Source organism: Ascaphus truei, chromosome 6, assembly GCF_040206685.1.
Source record: "Ascaphus truei isolate aAscTru1 chromosome 6, aAscTru1.hap1, whole genome shotgun sequence".
NCBI lineage: Eukaryota > Metazoa > Chordata > Amphibia > Anura > Ascaphidae > Ascaphus > Ascaphus truei.
In genome coordinates, this window is record NC_134488.1 from 32210855 (window position 1) to 32228672 (window position 17818).

The window sequence follows — 17818 nt, forward strand, 5'->3', positions numbered from 1 at the left end:
ACCCAAGTACAGAGAGCTGCTGGGTTCCTCACACATGGTCTTACTAACCCAAGCACAGAGAGCTGCTGGGTTCCTCACGCATGGTCTTACTATAACCCAAGCACAGAGAGCTGCTGGGTTCCTCACACATGGTCTTCCTATAACCCAAGTACAGAGAGCTGCTGGGTTCCTCACACATGGTCTTACTAACCCAAGCACAGAGAGCTGCTGGGTTCATCACGCATGGTCTTCCTATAACCCAAGCACAGAGAGCTGCTGGGTTCCTCACACATGGTCTTACCAAGTATATTAATTAACTTGTAATCTGATTTTCCCCATGTTGTAATGGTTTAATGAGGTTTTGCGGCTGGTTACCCGTTTAACGTTCCAGCTAAACACAGGAAGCTTGGAGGTGCAAAAGTTCTACCGTCTATGGCAGGGGTAGTCAACTCCAGTCTCCAAAGGTCACCAACAGGTCAGGTTTTAAGGATATACCTGCTTCAGCACCGGTGGCTCAATCAACGACAGCCACTTGTTCTTAAGCAGAGATATCCTTAATACCTGCCCTGTTGATGGCCCTTGAAGACTGGAGTTGGCGCCCCCTGCTCTATGGACTGAAGCACTTATTTTTAGACAGGTAATCTAACCCTTCAAGCGCAAACTGGGGGGCGCAACATTTTCTAAGGAGCATGCCGAAGCACGCCCGCGCACTTATAGTCCTGGCTACAGCGACGGCAGCAGTCGCTATAGTGCAGGCATCTGTACAGAGGGCGACCGGAGGCGTGGCCGTGAGCAGTTTGCCCTCATTGGCTCAACCGCTCACGTCACACTGCGATCTCTGGGGAAAAAAAAAAAAGTGTTTGACGTCAGCGATTGCGACCGGAACATCGCTGTGCAGCGCTGTCGCGCCCACGACGGACTGCGAGTACTTGCTTTGCGGCTGCACGCTGTCGCCAGGACTATAAGCACTGCCTGTCTCTTACCTCCTCTCCGGCTTCTCCTCCTGCATCTTCTGATGGTGGCAACATGGTGACAAGACACCGCGTTGGCATGACGTGACAACCCGACGCCACAGGGATGAGATGCTGGAGAGCCGGTAAGAGAGCAGGGGAGCGAGCGCGACTTAAAGTTTGCGCACCCCTGTTCTAATCTATACATATGTTGATAACAAAAATACTCTGAACCATGATACACTGTGATATGTTATGTCACGTCATATCCCTCCAAGCAACCCAATTAGCTTCTCCACGGGACACACAGTATGGCCTCCAGAGCAATCATCACTCTGGCAGACATTAGAAAGTTGTACCGTCAGCGTTCCTCTACTGATGACCTCACCCAAATATCTTGGGACGTGGGGGTGCCACAAAGGCCGAATGGCAGATCAGCTGCACCCTGAATTAGGGACTGTCGTTTTAATATTTAGCTTGGTACATGTGACACTTGAGCTCGTACCTTCCAACTCTAATACCTCCATCCGCTCCCCTTCTACATCCTGTCCTACAAACTTCAAGCCTCTCTCCTCCAGCGCACGTCTCAGCTCTGGATTCACCTGCACGAGAGAGACGTCACAACAGGTCAATGGGCACGTGGCGGCAGGGACTGGGATTTAGGAAGCTACGATTACGCGGGGGGAGGGGGCACACACACAAAAAAAAACACCATGGACACCTCCATCAACTAACATACATACATACATTTAGTGATTATTATTATTATTTTTTTTTTTTTTTTTTTTTTTTTTTTTTTACAACAATCTGAAGAAAACCTGAGACATTCCATGTTCCATAAATACCCCCTGTGAGGGGATTTAATCCAGTAACACTCATGGGTAATACAAATGTTTTACCAGGACATAATACAGACATTTCGTGGACAGTTAGGGCTAATATATGTTATGGACGTATGTAACCGTTACAAACAAGAACAAACACACATTTACCTTTCAACCCCTGACTTTACACCTGCTGTATAGACCAAAGTATCTGCGATATCATCCTGGATGGCCCTCTGCCGACTTAAACTTTACATGGCAAAAAAACGGAGCTCACCATACTTCCTCCCAAACCTGGCCTTACTACCTCCATCCACATAAGGCCTGTAATATAGTGGGCGCACTTGCTGTGCCGCGTGTGCGCTGCACTTATAGTTGGCCGTTAGCCAGCCATTACATGCTAGGGCTGCGCGCGCACGGCAGTGAGCGTGGAGCCGGGCGATAGCGGGGAAGACTCAAAAAGTAAGTATTCGCACGCTGCCGTTATATATATATATATATATATATATATATATATATATATATATATATAATGTTCAGGGGGCAAGGTGACATGTTAAGGGGGGCAAGGCGGAACAAGTGCCTCATGTAGCCTCTACCTGGAATCCCTAATCTTTCATGTAATAGGTGGATATGAAATACCCTATATCCACAAAATATGGGATTTCATGCAGCACATAAAAAAAAAGTCTCAGAACCTGCACTGATCCCACAGTCATAACGTTACAGTGTATGGGAGGGGCGCAGTGCACTGCTTCACCAGAGCCAGCTCCCCCATGCTGGGAGGAGCAGTGCAGTCGCAGGGAGGCTATTAATAGATAAATTTATTCTTACCGGGTCTTTAAAAAAAAATATATATATATATATATATATATATATAATTAATAACACACGTCGCTCCCGGCAGCACGGACCATACACACAAAAAGTGTGCGTCACGTGCACGCGCCTTCGCACAGGCGCGCCCGCACCTACTATAGAGCAAGCCTTATTGTTGGAAGTACCATCATCCACCCAGTAGCCCAAGCACGCTGCCTAGGGGTCACACTCGACTCCTCTCACATTCAAAACATTTCTAAAACCTGTCGCTTTTTCCTCCGTAATATTACAAAGATACGCCCTTTCCTCTGTTGCTCGACTGCTAAAACTCTGACTCAGGCCCTCATTCTCTCCCGTCTTGATTACTGTAACCTCCTGCTGTCCGGCCTTCCTGCCTCTCACCTGTCTCCCCTACAATCTATCCTAAACACTGCTGCCAGAATCACTCTACTCTTTCCTAAATCTGTCTCCGCGTCTCCCCTCCTGAAATCCCTCTCCTGACTTCCGATCAAATCCCGTATCACACACTTAATTCTCCTCCTCACTTTTAAAGCTTTACACTCTTCTGCCCCTCCTTACATCTCAGCCCTAATTTCTCGTTATGCACCATCCAGACTCTTGCGTTCTGCACAAGGATATCTTCTCTCTACCCCCTTTGTATCTAAAGCCCTCTCCCGCCTTAAACCTTTCTCACTGACTGCCCCACACCTCTGGAATGCTCTTCCCCTCAATACCCGACTAGCACCCTCTCTATCCACCTTTAAGACCCACCTTAAGACCCACCTGCTTAAAGAAGCATATGAATAGCACTGTGGATAATACTAGACACGATACATAAATGTTGGCCCCCTGCAGACGCACTTACCAGAATTCCCTCCTACCATCTCTGTACGTTCTCCCCAAAAATTAGATAGGGACTCCTCTTCTACAATGTTACTTTTATGTCTGAAGCACTTATTCCCATGTTTTGATATTTGTATTATTTGTTATTTATATGATTGTCAGGTGTATTACTACTGTGAAGCGCTATGTACATTAATGGCGCTATATAAATAAAGACATACAACAGTTGAAGTCTTGAAATTACTTATTCTGGTGGCAGCTTTGAGAGCCTCGGGGAGTTGTTCCAGACGTGAGGTGCACGGTAAGGAGGAGACGGACGCACACACACACACGTGATATAGTGCAATAATTGACCATATACAATGTACGGATGCAGCCATTCCTATCAATCAGCTGCCGCAGAGCATGTAACTTAACCGTCCGCGGCGGAGTGCATGGCAGGGGGTAATGGCCCATCAGGATTAACAAAGAGGGGTGCCCTGCTTCTGAATGGGTCCCCAGCTGTGTGAATCCCACCGGGCTGCACCTGTCTGTAAGAAGCACAGTAAGAGCGAGACCCAATCAGTCACTCTCCCTGCGTGCCTCCAACAGGCAAGCGCGTGGCTTTAATTAAAGCTTAATAACACTGTATTGAAGTGTGAGGTCTCCTTTGCTGAACTGCATTCATTTCAGCTCCGGGATCCTCTACTTCCAGAGTTACAGGCCCCAGTATCTGCGCAATGTTTAAATGTCCTGCGTCACGTGACCGGTACATTTAAACAATACAGAGAGATACCGGCACCCCATACATACATGCATAAATAAAAGCAGCTTCACTACCTTAGCGGTTAAGGCAATGAAGGGGGTTAAACCCAAGTACCTGGCTTATTGTGGGCAGAGGGGGTGGGTTGAAGGGGTAGCTGCTCCAGGGTGGGTGGTTAGGCCTACCGGAAAGGTTGAGGGAGCCGTAAAGCCCTTCAATACTTTAGCAGTAGTAACCCCCACCCACTACCCACCCGAGGCCTAACCACCCACCCCGGGGAAACTACCCCCTTCACCCACCCCCTCTAGAAGAACTACTGTACTCACCAGAGACTCCTCTTCAAGCAAACGAGGACCATGAACCGTCTGCACATCAGGCTACTGAGGATCATTGCGTCATGGGGCAAGAGTTGGTGCAGCTGTTGGATGAGGAGGATGTATCTTCATCCCAGCAACGGTAACATTGGATTTTATTTGTGCATTTTTTTTAGGATGCCCATTGACTGGTAATGTGTTTATATATGCCCCTTTGAGAGTATAGGCAGTCAATGTGCTTATCAATTCATTTTTTGGCAAATGTTTTAGCTTTCCCATAATGTGTGCATGGTTTACCACAGTGCCAATCAATGGGTAGAGGAAGTGAGGGTAGTTGCCCGGGGAAGGGGGGGATGTGTTTTAGGCCACCAGGTGGTTGGCGGGAGGGGTTAACCCCTTAATTTCCATACTAAACTGCCAATGTGATTAAGGGGTTACAGATCAGTAGTTAGTATTTTTATTTTTCCGTCAATGCCCATTGAAGACAAGGACGACGAGGGTGGCCTTCATCCTGGCAGGGGTAAGTACAACTTTTATTTACCTATATGCCGGCTGGGTAACTGTATTTGTTTGGGGGAGGGGGTGGGTAGTAGGGCTGTTGTATTTTGATGTTTATTGGGGGTAGAGGGGGTGGGTGAAGGGGGTAGTTGCCCCGGGTGGGTGGTTGGGCCTCCCGGGTAGGTAGTGGGATGGGTTAACCCCTTCATTACCATGTAATGAAGGGGTTAACCCCTCTCGCAACATTCCGAGTAGACCTAACCACCCACTCTGGAGCAACTACCCGCTTCACCCTCCCCCCCAATAAACCAGGTACTCTTGTTTAACCCCTTCATTGCCTTAGCAGCTAGCCGCCAAGGCAAAGAAGCTGCTTTTATTTTATTTTAACAACAATATTGTAGCAGGGGGTCTCCGGAGCAGGACCGCATTAATTTCAGCCCCGGGGACCCCCTGCTTCCCGAGTTACAGGCCTCGGTATGGGGTGCCAATATATCTCAATGCATTGTTTAAATGTCCTTGTCACGTGACGTGGGTCATTTAAAAATGGCGGATACACCGGCACCCCATACCGGGACTTGTAACTTGGAAAGCAGGGAAAATGAATGCGGTTCAGCTCTGGAGACCCCCCCGCTTCAATACGGTGTTATTAAAAGAAAAGCCGCGCAAATCGCCTGTAAGAGGCGCGCAGGGAGTGACCGATTCATTCTACTCTCACTGCGCGTCTCTTACAGACAGGTGCAGCCCGGTGGGATTCACACAGCAGGAGCCCCATTCAGAAGCAGGCCCCCCCCGCAGTGTTAATACTGATGGGCCATTTACTCTCCTTATCAGCACTCTGCGAGCACACGCGCGCTCTGACGGTGCTGTGACGGATTTCGGGAGGGCAGCGTGACCAACCATAAGGCTGCATCGGTATGTATACAAACCAGGACACCCTCACACTGTAGGTGAAATAGAGGACAGGAACTGCTGTGCTTTGCATTCATTTGCCTTGTTCCAAGTGAGTTGCACTAAACTCCCCCTACCTCATATCTGTGCCGATGTCGCTCATCCACGTACTCCTGCCCCCCGTACAGCTTCTCTGTAGTGAGGAAAATGTATGACATGCATCAATAAGGAGGACATGCAGTGTTGTAACCCCATATAAAAATAGCCAGGCACTCACAGGACTTGACAAAATATTTTTGGATTATACATGTATACACATACCCTTCTACTGTGATATTGTAGGTAAGTGTGAAATTTGTGAAAAATTGCCGGCTGTAATCCCCCCTGCTGCCAGAGAGGGCAGTGAAGAGGGTAATTGACCACGGAGGGTCCGTATGGGCCCCATACAGAAGCTGCACTTACTCATCACTGACGTTTGGGACTGGAAAACAGTCCTTCTCTTTCCCAGCCTCATGGTTCCCCCCATCTGACCTGGATTGTGCTCCGGCATGTCTATAATCTGCAGAAGGGGACATATCACTATGTACGTACGTGTTATAACAGCAAATGTACATTAGTATTGCAAAAAAAGATCCAATAGCAAGTCAACATATAACACACACATATAACACACACATATAACACACACATATAACACACACATATAACACACACATATAACACACACATATAACACACACATATAACACACACACACACACCATTTGTAGTGTAACTAAATGTTAGTGAGCCGGCTTCCTTTACAGGACATCACATTTGAATCCATTCACAAGTGTGGCTCTCCTGGAGGAATAAATAGTGGGCGTCACACACACGACCCGCACATTCTCCGTTCCCTCAAAACCAATAAACACAATAACACTGAAAGTGCAGCACGCGGCAGACAAATACTCTTCTTACCACTGGGTGACTTGTTTTGGGGTTAAATTCTGTGGAATTGGCATCTGTCAAGTAAAAAAAAAAAAGGGGGGGGGGATTAAAAACCCAACTGAGGTTCTGTTGCTGCTGCAGAGTAAAAATACCTATACATTGGTTCTCTGTCACCCTGCAGTGGCAGCAGAAACTCCCTGTCCCATAGCTCCCTTCTGTCACTTTGCAGTGGCAGGGAAAAGGTATCCCACAGGTCACGTCCATCAGCGTCACCATGCAGTAGGAGGCACAGACCACACATCCCAAAGCTGCCTTTGGCTTGTGTCACTATGGAGAGGGACAGAGACTCACCTTTCCAGTCCAGGATGTCCCGTGCAAATTCAACCACAGCCAGCTGCATCCCCAGACACACACCTGCAAGCAAAGGGGAAGCCATGTAACCTTCACCATCAGGAAGCCGGACCAGCTCTTCACTGCCAGGACTATGGTTCGCTAGCTCAGCATCAAACTGGGTCACATTAGAATGTGCCATCAAACAGAGGATCTTGTTCTCTCCTCTCTCTCACCCTCTCCTTGTATATAAAGGTTTTAGGACAGAGAATCCCATATCACAGGACTGTAAGGGGGAGAGTTTTAGAAGATTAGAGCGTAAAATCATAGCGACTGTTATATAATCCGGATTCAGAGTTGAACAGAAGAGAAAAATGTGAGCAGTCCCAAGTCCCCCGGGACCAATGGGAAAGGCAGGGTCAGGAAAAGGTACAGTAGGCGGGGCAATATATTCATTTTATGCTGTGAATTCAACCTATCCACGAGATACTATGGCCGGACCATGACCCAATGTCAGCCCCAAGAGCTTTGAAAAACCTTTGGGTAGTTTTCCCACTATGGGGAGCCAAAATCCTGTTATACATATTCCTAAGTATTTGATCGCCCCCGGCTGCCACTTAAAATAAAAAAAATGTAGAGAACTCAGTTTAACCTGATCTTTAAGCAAATTAATGTTCAACGCCTTGGATTTGTTGCTATTAATTTTGAATCCGGAAATTTCCCGAAAGCGACAGAGTGGAGTACAAGTTGGGGAGCTAGGTCAAAGGTTTAGTCACCGTAAGATTCACATCGTCCGTAAAAAGAGCGGTTTTATACACCTAGTCCTTCAACTGCACTCCAGCTAGATTAGGATTATTTCTTATATTTGTGGCCACAGGCTCCATACAAAGTGCGAACAGCAAGGGGGATAAGGGGCATCCCTGCCTTGTACCGTTCAGTATGGGAAATGCCTCGGAGGAAAAACCCTGTGAAGATACTTTAGCCGAGGGTGTAGTATATAAGGACTGAATGGCTCCAAGGAAAGGGCCCTCCTGTCCAAACGCCTGCAACGTTCTTGACATAGTAGACCAGCCAATCCGGTCAAACGCCTTTTTGGCGTCCAGGCTCAGGATCATTGATGGTAACCAGTGTTTGGCAGAGAACGCCACCAGATCAATAATGTGTCTGGTGTTGTCCGCTGCCTTTCTCCAAGAAAAGAAACCCACCTGGTCTGGATGGACCAATGAAGGGAGGACTTCATTTAATCTACTTGCCAATATTTTAGAGAATATTTTTAGATCTGAATTTATCAGTGAAATTGGTCTGTAGCTTTTACAGTCGGTGGGGTCCTTTCCCTCTTTGTGGATTAATGCTACAGATGCTTGGAGCATGCTGCTGGGAAATGTATAGAATTAAACATTTCTAATAAGACTGGGGCAAGAATATGGGCAAATTTTTTTGTAGTATCGGTTAGAGAAACCATCGGGGCCTTCTGCCTTTGCCGTCTTAAGATCCTTGATTACCTGGAGAATTTCCTTCAAAGTGAAATTTTGGGCTAGTTTGATTTTCTCGTCTGGGGCAATTGTGGGGAGATTAGCGGAGTCCAAGAACTCCGACATCTGGGATACCAAATGTTTACCCGGTTTGACCTTGATACCGTCATATGATTTGAAATAGAAGGCCTGAGATTCCTTGATGTCTAATTGCATGGATGTTGCAGCTCGGTGGAGAGAAGTCTAGCAGTCAACATTGTGTCTCCCTCCCTATAGAACGCTCTTCCACTCGATATTCATCAAGGGCCTTCACTTTGCACATTCAAAGCCCAGCTGAAAACCCACCTCCTAAAAGAAGAATCTCAAACGTTTCAAGTCCTTGCCATAGACTCCAGATGCACTTGACCTCCCGTCCCGCACTTCTAATAATGCACTTTTTTCTCCTAATGCGCCAGTAAACCTCCCATCAGAACACTTAAGAACGAGAGCTCTTTGGGGCAGAAGCGCCTGTAGCCTTATCTTATAATTTACCTGCTGCACTTCTATTGTAATGTGCCAAGTACATGGTTGGAACGATTATATGTAAAATTACACAGAGGTACCACCAAGTTCAGGTAATAATCGCCCCCCTCCCTCCCCCAAAAAATAATAATTTATACAGCAGGGCAGACTGCACCTTTAATTCTAGTTAGTACTGAATGTAAAGGGTGTTTTCATTGCATATTTCCCCTGGTAATGAGGCAGTTGGACTACCCCTCCCCGCGATAACAGGAGACTATTTGGACAGCTTACCCAAGAAAGGTTTCTTCTGCTTCCGAGCCCAGGAGATGGCGTGAATCTTCCCCTCTGTCCCACGCACCCCGAATCCTCCTGGCACCAGGACCCCGCTGTAAGAGACACCCTCACAAGTTAGTGTACAGCCTCTCCTTATTCCCCTGTTGCAGATAGTTTAGGACAGGGGGTGTTAAACTCTATCCTCTGGGGGTACCAATGGGCCAGGTTTTCAGGATAGCCCAGCTTCAGCACAGCTGACAATCGTTTGGTAGAAGTTTTTTTTCCCTCTGTCATAAAACAGTCAATCTTACATCTGATTTAAGACAGGGGTGGGCTCATGTAGCTTCAATATGTAAAAAAATACTACATAAGACTTAGCGAGGTATTATGAAAATCAGATTTCAGAGGTGTGTTTTGGACCAAATAAGCAAAGTCTAATTTCTGCGCCAGTGACCTCTCTGAGAGAAAATCCTGACATATGGTATTATAATGTCTAGGGATTTCTGTTGTATCCTGTTATTTTAAGATACTGTGCTGCATTTACTATAATTGTATGTTCTTGTAATCCTTTCTATAATTTAAGCACTGTATTTTAAAATATATTAAAACATTTAATAAGTGAGGCTTTGGGCTCTGAATGAACCGATTGCACGTTCTGGAGAGTATTTACATTTTCGGACACATTTTCGGGTGTTAAAGGGCATAGTTTTTTCTATGAAACAGGGACCTGAGACCCTGGAAGATTTATTCAAATGACATATTTTTGCTCTTGGGTGGTGGCAGTGTATAGATATGATTGCAGTCGAGTAAGGGGTTAATATTAACTCATTAAAAGTACCTTTGCAGAGGAGAAAGGCGAGTTGGCTAGAGTAGCCGTGTGTATTAACCCTGGTTGCATATCTAAGTCAGGTCACTTGTGTGCTGTTTGTGACAGGTGGTATATGGGGACGGAGTGAGGGGACATGTTGCTCATTTTGAGGGACCTTTGCAGGTGAAAAGTGGGCCAGCTTGCGAGCGGTGTATGCAGGTGACGTGCTCACAGGTGTGCCGTACGTGACATGGTAACCAACGGTTAATGGTCTCTGAGCATTAAGTACTCCTGTATCCCCACTTACTCAGCACTGCAGAGTCGCTGCCAAGCTTCGTGGTATCGCACAGGCTCCTCCTGCAGCGTGGCCGGCTCCAGATCTGCCGAGTCTATGTACTGGGGAGAGGAAGGTGCACAGTCTACAATACCAGCCACAGCTAAAGAGCCTGAACTCAGGGAGGATACAAAGAGGTACAAGTGTATAGAGCAGCGGTACCAACTCCAGTCCTCAAGGGCCATCAACGGGTCTTCAGGATATCCCTGCTTCAGCACAGGCGGCTCAATCTTCGACTGCACCACCTGTATTGAAGCAGGGATATCCTGAAAACCTGACCTGTTGGTGGCCCATGAGGACTGGTGTTGGCTACCCTTGGTATACAGGTACTCCTCAGAATTACACAGTGTGTTCATGATCAGTGTATAGATTAATAACATACAAAGCTACGTTCACTCAAGGGGTTAGGTGCCCTACCTTAATGTCCAGCCGGTGGTTTATGGCCAGTGCCGAATGCTCCAGTGCTTTAATCACCGAGGCGTAGGAATCGGAGAACTTGGTGTACTTGCCTACGAGAGCGATGCTGCAGGACTCCAGCAAGCGGTCGTACCTACAAGAACACAGCGGTTCACCCCCAATTCTCACTGTTTGTGACTTCCCGGGCCCTCCCTCTTTTTAGCGATCAACAAGACACAAAATTAATGTGGATCTTGCCTGAATACGGCCTGGGACGAGTGTCTGCTTTGTGATCACATGGTAATATTGTTTTACCCTTACATGACGCCTGCAGCGTACACCGAATATAAGCCCCCCGTCCTCAAGAGACAACAATCTAATTCCTTTCACAGTTGAGTTGGGCTATATTTGCAGTCTCTTCACGTGAGTGGGGCTGTGTCTTCCAGCACACAGACATACCACTGCTTAGTATATATATGGCCAATAGACTTGCCCAAGGCCACAGGGAGTGGTAATACTGGGATCGGAACCAGGTTCACCCACTTCAGTGAACAGTAAGCTACCGCTTCGGCCCATTACAATACTTAGGTATTTTTCTCCCCCGTACCAAACACCAGCAGTTGACCTCGTCGCTGGTTCTCATGGATGGAAGCGGGAGCGACTCACCTATCCGCCATCTCTTTCCATTTGGACATCATCTTGCGAGATTGGCACTCGATCGACAGGTCCAGCCGGGAGCAGAAATAGTCCACCACCCCCTGCTCCTCCAGGAGGAGCGGTACTCTGTATATGGACGAGACGTCGTGCACGCATATCACCTATCGACAGGGCGTGTGCGGAATTAGGGGTTGCGTGTGGGAATATTCTGCACTGCTGTATATGGGGGGGGGAGGGGGATGCCACGCTCAGAGGCAGGGGGATGCCACGCTCAGAGGCAGAGGGTTGGTGTCTGCATACTCACTACGGTTACACCGGGAAATACACAGCCGGCTGCAATGCCTCCTAAAGGGATAGTTCCTACTAGGACTCAAGAAAACCTATGGCAGCGACACGTTTAAAGGGGGGTCAAATAGGTGGGGGGTGATAATTCTTACAAAAATATACCATTCCCATCAAATGTAAGAAATACAAAAACCCATTGCACCCAGGGGTCCTGCTGAGCTGAATCGTGTTTTTTACCTATTGGAGACCCCCTGGTTCTAGAGATCTGCACCGGTGTTATCGCCGGACATTTAAACCGGCCTGCCAATACAAAGCTGCAACAGAGGACATGGCGGTTTCCTACTGGCCCGCAGGTCCGGCGAGATTTGGAAGCCATATTGACGTCCTGCAAGGGAGGGGGGAGGGGGCAGGGGAAGAGAATCCCAGAAACTAACCCCCCGCCCCCCCCCTTTTTGTTTTAACCTATTAATGACCAAATCTTCCACAGGAGGAAAGTGACCTAATGAGTCACGTGTTTAATAGGTAAATGTGGGCGACTGCTGTGATTTAGTTTTTTTGCAAAGTCAGACAGTTATTTGAGGTCTTTGCCCCTGCCGCTCCCTTATTTAGGGTTTGAGCTTGCCGTGCACGCCAGCAGCACGGGGCACCACGCACTGGCACCCTCGCGGGCCGCGCAGCGCGCTGCGTATTTTTGGCATCTTCACCTGCTGAGGTTCCACGTGACAGAACATGGAGATTTTCTCCTTCACGGATGTTTCTAGGGGCGTGGAGCATCGGCACACCACCTGCAAGAGGACAGCGGGGGGCTCACCAAGGTCTCTCACGTCATAGGGCCTTCCAATCACTCCCCCCCCCCGCGCCCCCAAATAAAAACGCTACGATATATAGTAGACCAGGGGTGGCCAACTCCAGTCAAAGACTGATTGAGCCATCTGTGCTGAAGCAGGGATATCCTTCAAACCTGACCTGTTGGTGGCCCTTGAGGACTGGAGTTGGCCACCCCTGCAGTAGACACAATCATAGCAGCTCACAGGCAAACAGCGTAACACACACACACACACACACACACACGTACGTACCAGGTCCGGAGAGATGCCCAGCCCCCTGAGCTCCCGCACGCTGTTCTGTGTGGGTTTGGTCTTCTGCTCCCCAGTAGAGTTTGGCTAAAATAAAATGTACACGCAACAGATGTTATATACACAACATCTCAATGCAAAGCTAACCCCAGTGGCAGATATTCTTCTAGATCTACAAATTTAGAAATATGGATGTAGTTTAGACAAATTCATTCTTTTATGCTTGGGGTTCTGGTAGCTTCCCCCCCCCCCCCCCCAAAAAAAAACACCACAGAAATATATATGTATACACAAAAATATTTAATTATCTATATGTGTAAACACTCCATACATCTATATATGAAAGTCCACTTTTCTGTCTCCGTACATGTGTATGTATATGACACTGAACAAAGGAATTTCAAAGCCCTGCTGCATTCATTCAGAACCCTGTCTGCCTACATCTGCGTCGCCCCAAAGGCAGGCAGCCAAAGGGTGTCAGCCGTTTGCTGCTCTGTTACTGGGTTGGGTCAAGTCTCCAACACATTGCAGGCCTATCCTACCTCTAACACAATTTTAACCTCATCTAACTGTTACATACATCTATCATCATATATTATCTCTAACTGTCCATGAAATGTCTAATTTGAATTACTACTGTCCATTTAATGCAACCATGTAACGCCTAGGACATACTGGAGACCGAGGTAACGCACTGTATTATTTCCTGGTAAAACATTTTTATAAATAATCTTTGTTAGAAATGTGTATTTTCTTCAATTTCCACAATGATTTCAATTATTTATGATTTTGAATGTGTTTCTATGTATTTTTCTGTTTTTATATTACAAAGTCAATAAGAAAAGTATGTTCCAAACATATATGAAAGTAAACAATGATTTTCATACTGACTGCATCAGTGAGCCGTATGAAAAGAAGAAGCTGGAGCGAGCAGGAGACGGGAGGAACATCTCCTCACCTGGGGGACCAGACTGACATGGAGGTTACAGAAATTCTCCCTCTTGACTTTGAACTGGAACTGACGGAAAGCCTCCACGAAGGGCATGCTCTCTATATCCCCGACCGTCCCACCCAACTGCGAAAAGAGCGAGAAAGGAGAGGGGCGTCGTGAGAGAGATGGGGGTGAGGGAAAGAAAGGGATCTGTGTAGGAGAAACCACCATCCTGAAGAGCTTAACTCAACCACACACACACACCGAACAACACCTCCAACACACACACACACACCGAACACCTCCAACACAAACACACACACACACACCGAACACCTCCAACACAAACACACACACACACACCGAACACCTCCAACACACACACACACACACACACCTCCAACACACACACACACACACACACCTCCAACACACACACACACACACCTCCAACACACACACACACACACACACCTCCAACACACACACACACACACACACCTCCAACACACACACACACCTCCAACACACACACACACACCTCCAACACACACACACACACACACACACACACCTCCAACACACACACACACACACACACACACCTCCAACACACACACACACCTCCAACACACACACACACCTCCAACACACACACACACACCTCCAACACACACACACACACCTCCAACACACACACACACACACCTCCAACACACACACACACACACACCTCCAACACACACACACACACACCTCCAACACACACACACACACACACCTCCAACACACACACACACACACACACACACACACACCTCCAACACACACACACACACCGGACACCTCCAACACACACACACACTGAACACCGCCAACACACACACACACACACACACACACACACACACACACACACACACACACACACACACACACACACTGAACACCTCCAACACACACACACACACACACACACACACACACACACACACACTGAACACCTCCAACACTGAACACCTCCAACACACACACACACACACACACACACACACACTGAACACCTCCAACACACACACACACACACACACACTCTGAACACCACACACACACACACACACACACACACACACACACACACCGACCACACACACACACACACACACACACCTCCAACACACACACACCGAACACCTCCAACACACACCGAACACCTCCAACACACACACACACACACACACACACAGAACACCTCCAACACACACACACACACACACACACACAGAACACCTCCAACACACACACACACACACCTCCAACACACACACACCGGACACCTCCAACACACACACACACACACACTGAAAACCTCCAACACACACACTGAAAACCTCCAACACACACACCGAACACCGCCAACACACACACACACACACACACACACACACTGAACACCTCCAACACACACACACACACTGAACACCTCCAACACACACACACACAACCTCTCAGGCCACGCTTATAGTGCCGGCGACGCGACCGATGACGTCTCCACTAGCGAAAGTTATATTTTAGTTTTAAGCGACGTTGCTGGCGACAAGGCCAGTGACGTCACGAAGGGGGCAGGCAGTGCTCCGATTGGTTTAAAGACAGTCACATGGCGACTGTTTAAAAAAAAAAAAAAAAAACACAATTTACCAAGCTTCAAAAATTTGGGCCGCTCCGTCGCGCTTACGACAGAGTCAATGGATTTGTTTTGGAGCGACATTGTGTCGCCGTCACCAGGCACTATAAGCGCAGCCTAACACACGCACTGAACACCATCACCCATACACAGACTGAACACCTTCACCCATCACACACACACACACTTAACAACACACACACACACACTGAACAACACACACACACACACTGAACAACACACACACACACACACACTGAACAGCTCCATCACGCGCGCACACTGAATACCTCTATCACGCACACTTCAGGTTCAATGCCGTCCTCATCTACTGGAATCAGGGCCTGTCTCATCACCCACTCCTGGATCGCATCTGTGATGTGAGGAACCACTGGAAGAAAAAAATTGTCACCTAATGTCACTACTTATATGCAGCAAACCTCTCCATACAGCTCCCCCCATCGCTGCTCGCCAGTCACCTTGCACGGTTTTGCCAAGATAATCTCCCTTTCGCTCCTTGTTGATGACAGACTGATAGATTTTGCCAGTCGTTAAGTTATTGTCCTTCGTTAGCCGGATGTCCAGGAAACGCTCGTAATTACCAAGGTCCAGATCCACCTCCCCACCGTCATCCAGCACGAACACCTCACCTGGGGAGGAAGTGTATACTCATCGCACAGCTCGGCATGCTTATCATGTACAGATACTAGCATCATTATACAGCACGGCATGTTCGTTAGTGTATAGAGAAACTCACCCTCGCACAGCTCATCAGTGCATAGATACTTAGCATCATTATACAGCGCGGCGTGTGCATTATCAGTGTAGAGAGATACTCTGCATCATTGCACTGCTGTTGATCACTGTATGTACATACAGTATAACTAAACCACTGTGCACATACACACACAGTATCACCCCTGCGCCTCACCGTGCTCATATGGGGAGAAGGTCCCGGCGTCGATGTTGATATATGGGTCTATTTTGATGGAGGTGACGTGAAGGCCGCAGGATTTAAGGATTGTTCCAATGCTGCTGGCGATAATACCCTTCCCAATCCCGGAGATCACTCCGCCTGTCACCAAGATGTACTTCATATCCACGGCGGGGACCTGGGGACAGATCCACACACTCACCGGCGCTATACGGGACAGATCCACACACTCACCGGCGCTATACGGGACAGATCCACACACTCACCGGCGCTATACGGGACAGATCCACACACTCACCGGCGCTATACGGGACAGATATACACACGCTATGGGACAGATATACACGCGCTCACCTTCCCCACACGGGACAGATCCATCGGCTCACCTGCCCCACACGGGACAGATCCATCGGCTCACCTGCCCCACACGGGACAGATCCACCCGCTCACCTGCCCCACACGGGACAGATCCACCCGCTCACCTGCCCCACACGGGACAGATCCACCCGCTCACCTGCCCCACACGGGACAGATCCACCCGCTCACCTGCCCCACACGGGACAGATCCATCGGCTCACCTGCCCCACACGCGACAGATCCATCGGCTCACCTGCCCCACACGCGACAGATCCATCGGCTCACCTGCCCCACACGCGACAGATCCATCGGCTCACCTGCCCCACACGCGACAGATCCACCCGCTCACCTGCCCCACACGCGACAGATCCACCGGCTCACCTGCCCCACACGGGACAGATCCATCGGCTCACCTGCCCCACACGCGACAGATCCATCGGCTCACCTGCCCCACACGCGACAGATCCACCCGCTCACCTGCCCCACACGGGACAGATCCACCCGCTCACCTGCCCCACACGGGACAGATCCACCCGCTCACCTGCCCCACACGGGACAGATCCACCCGCTCACCTGCCCCACACGGGACAGATCCACCCGCTCACCTGCCCCACACGGGACAGATCCACCCGCTCACCTGCCCCACACGGGACAGATCCACCCGCTCACCTGCCCCACACGGGACAGATCCACCGGCTCACCTGCCCCACACGCGACAGATCCACCCGCTCACCTGCCCCACACGCGACAGATCCACCCGCTCACCTGCCCCACACGCGACAGATCCACCCGCTCACATGCCCCACACGCGACAGATCCACCCGCTCACCTGCCCCACACGCGACAGATCCACCCGCTCACCTGCCCCACACGGGACAGATCCACCCGCTCCACAAGGGAACTGGGGGACACATACACACACTATATGGGGCATATACATATATATTTAATTACACACACAGTATATTACACCTCCAACAGTGTATACCGCAC

The 17818-nt window shown here is 48.8% G+C and overlaps 1 protein-coding gene across 5 annotated transcripts in view; it reads right to left on the reverse strand.

The window, feature by feature from the left end:
* Window positions 1–17818, reverse strand: part of CTPS1 (CTP synthase 1) — a 35480-nt gene that overhangs the window by 17174 nt on the left and 488 nt on the right. For 2 of the 5 annotated variants that reach the window (XM_075603856.1, XM_075603858.1), the window contains exons 2-16: window positions 16466–16646; window positions 16014–16184; window positions 15825–15925; window positions 13878–13994; window positions 12923–13006; window positions 12548–12628; window positions 11568–11719; window positions 10923–11055; window positions 10479–10567; window positions 9382–9476; window positions 7139–7201; window positions 6818–6861; window positions 6320–6416; window positions 5995–6050; window positions 1435–1531 (exon numbers count right to left, since the gene is read on the reverse strand). In XM_075603856.1, coding sequence (XP_075459971.1) covers window positions 1435–1531; window positions 5995–6050; window positions 6320–6416; window positions 6818–6861; window positions 7139–7201; window positions 9382–9476; window positions 10479–10567; window positions 10923–11055; window positions 11568–11719; window positions 12548–12628; window positions 12923–13006; window positions 13878–13994; window positions 15825–15925; window positions 16014–16184; window positions 16466–16646 — 1561 coding nt within the window. Of the gene's footprint in view, window positions 1–1434; window positions 1532–4483; window positions 4576–5994; window positions 6051–6319; window positions 6417–6817; window positions 6862–7138; window positions 7202–9381; window positions 9477–10478; window positions 10568–10922; window positions 11056–11567; window positions 11720–12547; window positions 12629–12922; window positions 13007–13877; window positions 13995–15824; window positions 15926–16013; window positions 16185–16465; window positions 16647–16822; window positions 17218–17818 lie in introns of those variants that run through there. The other 3 variants (XM_075603859.1, XM_075603855.1, XM_075603857.1) reach the window with 3 other exon arrangements.